Here is a 6,283-nt window from a genome sequence, read left to right as displayed (position 1 = left end):
TAGGAGAGGGGGCTGACCACTTCAAGCCTCAGCCTTGGCCGCACCCCTTAGAGGGCCGGCGCCCAACCCCCCTCTCCCCAAACCCTAGCGGTCTCTCTCCTCCACCACATCCCGCACGCTTAAGCGAAGCTCCGCCGTATTTCTCCACCACCACCGACACCACGCCGTCGTGCTGTCGGATTCAAGAGGAGCTACTACTTCCGCTGCCCGCTGGAACGGGGAGGTGGACGTCGTCTTCATCAACAACCGAACGTGTGACCGAGTACGGAGGTGCTGCCCGTTCGTGGCGCCGGAACCGATCGTGATCAAGATCTTCTACGCGCTTTTGCAAGTGGCAAGTGAACGTCTACCACAGCAACAAGAGCCTACTCTTGTAGGCTTTGGAATCTCTTCAAGGGTGAGACTCGATAAACCCCTCGTTGCTACCGTCTTCTAGATTGCATCTTGGCTTGGATTGCGTGTTCGCGGTAGGAAAATTTTTGTTTTCTATGCAACGTTATCCTACAGAGGTTTAGAACTATACCAAATCCTTCATGCCGATGCCGCTAAAGGGAACCCACCTCACGTGATCATACGCTGCCTGGAACTTGTTGCATTCCATTTGAATTGTTCCCCACCTCTTTTGGAGGGAGCACTCGTTGCGGTCGCTGTCAAATCGCTCCTCCCCGTACCGGTGATGCTCATGGAAGTAGTCATGGATCTAGTGCCAGAATGCTGTCCGCTTCTGCTCGGCACCTGTCAGTGGATCTTGCCCAATGGCCAACCACCCCTCGACGATCTTTTTGTCCTCTAGCTCTGTGTAGTTGCTAGTTCTTTTGCTAACTCGGCGACCTCGACCTTGTGCACTTGCGGCTTGTGTGAGCTCGTCAACGAACAACATCTCCTCGTCGACGAGTAAGATGGAGATGCCTGCATCGTGGTCGCTGCCTGCATAGATGGCGGCGCGCACTCACCTGACAAATCATCGAACAGGGTGCGGGCACTGGCCAACGCTCATGCGGGCAGCTGCCTGGGGCCCTTGGAGTGCGCCACCGGAGCATGGTTGAGGTCAGTGGATGAAGGCGACGACCCCGTGATGGACTCGCCCACCTCCGGTGACCCATCCTGTGGCGGGTACAAGTATCGCCCCACCGGCGCCATCATTTCGTGCGCTGGGTGGGTACCCAAACGGGGCAGTCGGTGGGGCTGTTAACCGGGGAGGAAGGGGCCGGGTCACGGACGAGGCGGAGCTTCCCGCTGAGGCTGAGCTGGCGCCCGGGACGGCCAGGTGCGCGAGTGCGGTGTGGCCGTAAAAGAGCATGGCATGCTCTTGCCTCCGTTTGGAGGAGTTGGAACTGCTCGGACGCCCTCTGTCGCTCCTCCAAGGCAGCGGCCTCCCTCTTCCGTTGTTTGAGCGCCCTACGCCGGTCGGCCCACTTCTTGCTCTTGATCGCCCTCTGCTCCACGACGAGCTCGAGCTTCGCCTTCTTCGTCTCCGCCGTGGGCTGCGCGACAACCGGAGCGTCCACGGCAGGAGCCTCCTCCACGAGAGGAGCGACAACGGCCGCGAGCTCGGCCTCGTCTCCGATGGTGGAGGTGGCGGCGGCAGCTTCGTCGACCATCTCTAGGTTATTTTGGGAGTGGAGTGGGTGTGTTTTGGGAGGCAGGCATGCGGGCTAGGGGAGGACAAGGGGAGGACGGGAGAGGGAAGCCCTCGTGTCCGCGGCCACGCAAACGAGGCCCAGATTTGGGCCGGCTTTGGGTCATCCCAGACGCCGCAACCATCCGTTTTAGGGATGCGTCCGCGCGCTGGGACACATTTTTGTCCGATTTAACCCATCCGGACGCGCGGGCGCGGGATGGGTCGCCCCGTGTTGGAGATGGCCTGAGAGCATCCCACTAGCGCCATTAGGAACCTTGGCCACTAGTATAGGGTAGCCCTGATAAATCCATGGTCCTCCTCGAGCAACAAAAGGTGAAGTCGCCTTCTGAAAACAATGTCACATGCAACCAGTTCTTACCCATCGGAGCAAAGTTCACTGCCGTGCGCAGATGTCATACACCATTAAAGTGATCAGTCATATCTTCTATGTTTGGCTTTCTGTGACTAACATACCTTCCAACCAGACGCCATCGCTATGCTTCCTCCGGCGGAGGTTCCTCCTCTTCTACTTCAAGCTCAATGACGTCGTCATCATCCATGTCCACTTTTCCCTCAAGAAGCTCATCCAGACTCTCCAGACCATCCCTTGCCGCAGCCTGCCAGTTGCTGCTTTTCGGTGCCTTGCAGATAGCCGTCGCCCTTCTTTCCCGTCTCCGTGCATACACAGCCAAGCCTCCTACTAGCAACTTCGGGTGGGTAGGTGCCTCATCGGCTCCCCCTTGATCACCCTTATTGCTAACAGAAGCCATCAGACGTGAACGCGATTGAAACTGATTTCGGCCGGGATCGTGAACGAACAGCAGGTTGTCAACAAAGACGCGGGGATTAGGGTTTTCCACCTGCCCCTCGATCGTTTTAAGGACCTCCCGATCCAGCTTGTCCTCATGCGATACATCTATCTATTCCGACTAACTCCGGCATCATGGTGGTGAATACCTGCAACATCCTGATGACCTCAACTACGTGATCCCCTCAATTTTGGCTTCCCACAGTATGGTGCGCGGCTATGGCAACTGGCACGCGCGGCTTCACGCACGGCTCAGCGACCATGGACGGCGCCGACGATGTTGCGGCCGAGCCTGCTGCGTCAAGGCCGGCGCCACGGCGAGCGTGGTACCAGCGATAAACTCATACAGCTAATCCCTTTCCAGAACTATGTAAGTGCTAATCCCCATTTTTCTTTATGCATCGGACTAGTACAATACTAGTTGCTTCCATACATGCTAGCACAAATCAAAGTTCCAGTTATAGGAATCAAAGTTCCAGTTATAGGAGATAGGTATAGTAGGGTGTAGTACACTGCCGTGAAGCTGAATCTAAGTCCTAATTTGTTTTACAAACCACAAACCAAGACTAGTACAAAAGTAGTAAGCAGAGGCAACTTCCAGATTATTTTCTTTCCAGACAAGACAGAACAAGTTAATCAATATGCATTATTACTACAGCGTTGTGAGATCTCAAGTTAAATCTAGCTTTACAGGTTTTAGTGAAGTAAGAAGATGAGACATTAGGCATGCTAGTAACAATCTCTGAATCAATCCACTCTTCTTTATTATCACATTTCAGAGCAGAGGAAGATGCTACATAAAAAGGTAAAAGCACAAGATGGCCGTGCTAGTACCTAATGAACCACTAGCAGGGATCAATCAATAAGGACATCTCCAACAGGGCCACGCATTTCCTAAATTATCCGCTTGCATCCGTTAATTTGTGTCGCCTGGCGGACGCGAAAATGACCGCTAGGCGCAAATTGTCCGTTTGCGTCGGGGGCAACCCTAGCGGTTCGACGCATTTTGGAGAAACTAACTAATTCTTGGAGAACAAACGCGAAAATAAGTTCAATTGATCATGACATGCTTTGTCGAATCGAACAAGTTCAAGCATATTTAACATATAAACTAGGAGAACAAACGCGAAAATAAACAAAGTTTAAACTAATTCTCGGCCTTCTTGTTAGAAGGCCCCACCTCGTCATCCTCACGGACGCGCCTCCTGCTTGTCACCTCCTCCGAAGAGGTACTGCCGGTCGACGCGTCCGACGAGTTTGAGTTCCCCTCCGACGAGTGGTCATTGGGGTCTTCCTCGTCGTCGGTGAACGGACGACGAGCCTCTGCCTGTGCCTGCGCCGTCGCCTGGGCCCTTGCCTCCTTCCTTGCCGCCGCCGCGTCGTCCGCCGCCTCCATCCATGCCCACCTTGCGTCGGAGTCCTCCTCCTCATCCTAGCCGTCGAGGCCAACAACGCTCCTCCTCCTCGCCCTCCGTCTGCGGGGAGCTAGGGTTGCTCGGCGTCGCAAACCTATCCCTCCAATGCCACCATCCCGACGGCTTCGCCTCGTTGTCGGTGTCCGATGGCAACGACAGGTTGCTCATGGTGGCTAGACGATGTTGCAATAATAGACATCTCTCGTCTGTCCTGCACAAGTGAGTATACCCATTTCGGTTCATCTCAAGCATGAACCCATGCATCCACCAGGCCCGCCAACGTTGCCTCTGACTCCCCTCCCTCGCGCAGAGCGTCGTTGGCCTGCCGCATCGCCGCCAGAGTGCGCTCCCGGAGCACCCTCCCGCCCTCCGAGTCCATCACCCACCTGACCTTCGCGGCAACCTCCTTGGCCTCCACGAGCTCCTTGTCGTACCCTTTCATCGCGACGGCCAGCCTCATCTCCTGCTCCAAGAACACCACGTTCATCTTCTGCTCCGCGTAGAGCGGCCACGCCAGCATTGGCACGCCCGCCATGATCGACTCGAGCACCGAGTTCCAGCCGCAGTGTGTCACGAAGCATCCCACCGCGTCGTGCGCCAGCACGTCGCGCTGCGGCGCCCACGACTTGACGACGAGCCCCCTGCCCTTGGTCCGGTCCAGGAAACCCTTGGGGAGGAGCGCGTCGAAGTCCGGCTCCGCTGGCTTCTCGAACTTGGTCTTCGCCGAGTCTTTCTCGCTGGGCGGGCTCCGCACGACCCACAGGAACCTCTGGCCGCTGGCCTCCAGCCCGGCCGCCACCTCCCTGGTCTGTTTGGCGCTGAAACGTCCGAGGCTGCCGAAGCAGAGGAACACCACGCTTGCTTTGGGCTGCGTGTCCAACCACGCAAGGCACTCGTCGCCGCGCTTCACGCCCACCTCTTCCGACTTGATCAGTGGCCCGATACAGTAGATTGGAGGCGTCGAGAGACCGGGTGGTGTGCAGAGTCCGGCGACGATCGTGTCGAAGGCGCGCGGCTCGAGCGAGCGGAATGTGTTGACGATGATGCCCTGGGACCGAAAAAGCTTGGCGCTCACATCCAGGAGTTCCTTGTAGGCCGGGCCGTGACGGTCCATGAGCGGCTGGATGGAGTGCGACGCTGGGAACGGGGTGATTCCTGGCGCATGCACGAGTTCTTCGCCCATCTCCCGGAAGCTCGCCGTGCTTTCGCGGTGCAGGGCCGTGAGATGCATGAAGAAAGCCAGGACCTGGGCGCCAGAGGTGCAGAAGAAGTAGGCGGGAATGTCAAGCTCTGCGGCGACGTCCATGGCGGCGCTGCAGAAGAAGTCGACCACGAGGATGGCCGGCGAGGTGCGAGCGAGGTAGTCACGGAGGTGCGGGTTGGAGAGGCGGGCGAGGTGGAAGGTTATCATCTCGGGGAGCTCGGCCTCCGCGAGCTTGACCTGCGGCAGACGGTGGAAAGAGATGGACGGGTTGGTCGCGGAGACGCCGGCGAGGAAGGGCCCCGTGGCGCTCGTGTTGTTGGGCGGATCGATGACCACGATGGTGACGAGTAGTCCGCGAGCCGTGAAGAGCTTGCCGAGCTCGATCATGGAGACCAGGTGCCCCATGCCCGGGGACGGGTAGAGCACCACGGGCTTACGGGGACTCACCATGGTGGTTATGGCTGGGGTGCCGCCCATGCTGACAGTGAGAGTATATGCTGCTAGATGCCTGGATCTTGTAGCTCCTTAGCGATGGGAGTGTAACTGTGTGTTTGGAATGTGAGAGCGAGAGTAGGGTGAGATGGAGATCGATGATGACTGATGCAGACGAATGGAACATTTATAGAGGCGCAACCACCACGCCAGCCGTCAGGGCAGGTGGGAGTCGTGTTTGAAGTTGCGCATGACTTATGTCAAAAGCGAAGGATGTTGCAACGTCACCAATGACAAATGGAACCAGACTTTACGTCCCATCACAAAATCAGTTCACCACCGGAACAAGTTATACGAATCAAGTACTCCTTCTAGGATATTTCCTTTGTTCTCTTAATTAATAATACGGAGCCTTAGCAGTGGAGAACGATCGATCTACCCACTGCAACCCACATGCATATATGTTCCTCGCTTTACGTCATTGCTTGTGCATTACCAACTGGATATATCAAACTCTCTGTTTGCACACCTTCCAACTTTGTTTTCTGAGCATCATTCAACTTTTGCATAAACTTGAAGCGTCTATGTTTAGTTTTATGTTTTTTGTTTGCATTTTTGTTTTGAATAAAGAGACCACCACCTGTAGGTATGCTTAATGAATATGAATGAGCTACTGGAGTAAAAATAAAGTTAAATTTGGACGAAAGAAAAATAAAAATAGCAACACAAGTAGTGCATATGGTTCTATGTTTCATGTGCTTTGATTGAATGGTAATTTGCTGAGCTCTTTTACGGTACAATTT

At 55.5% G+C, this 6,283-nt stretch overlaps 1 protein-coding gene across 1 annotated transcript; it reads right to left on the bottom strand.

Annotated features, from left to right (window-relative positions):
• Positions 1-3,974: 3,974 nt before the first annotated feature.
• Positions 3,975-5,582, bottom strand: LOC124668234 (anthocyanidin 5,3-O-glucosyltransferase-like). The gene has a single exon (XM_047205408.1). The coding sequence runs from the start codon at positions 5,523-5,525 to the stop codon at positions 4,089-4,091; it is 1,437 nt and encodes a 478-aa protein (XP_047061364.1). The 5' UTR covers positions 5,526-5,582; the 3' UTR covers positions 3,975-4,088.
• Positions 5,583-6,283: the final 701 nt, after the last annotated feature.

The sequence above is a fragment of the Lolium rigidum genome, chromosome 6 (assembly GCF_022539505.1).
Source record: "Lolium rigidum isolate FL_2022 chromosome 6, APGP_CSIRO_Lrig_0.1, whole genome shotgun sequence".
In the NCBI taxonomy this organism is placed as follows: domain Eukaryota; kingdom Viridiplantae; phylum Streptophyta; class Magnoliopsida; order Poales; family Poaceae; genus Lolium; species Lolium rigidum.
This window is presented reverse-complemented; position numbering and strand designations above follow the sequence as displayed.

Bases quoted from the DNA above. Each gene is read 5' to 3' on its own strand.
- LOC124668234 (XM_047205408.1), bottom strand. From the start codon at position 5,525: ATGGGCGGCACCCCAGCCATAACCACCATGGTGAGTCCCCGTAAGCCC.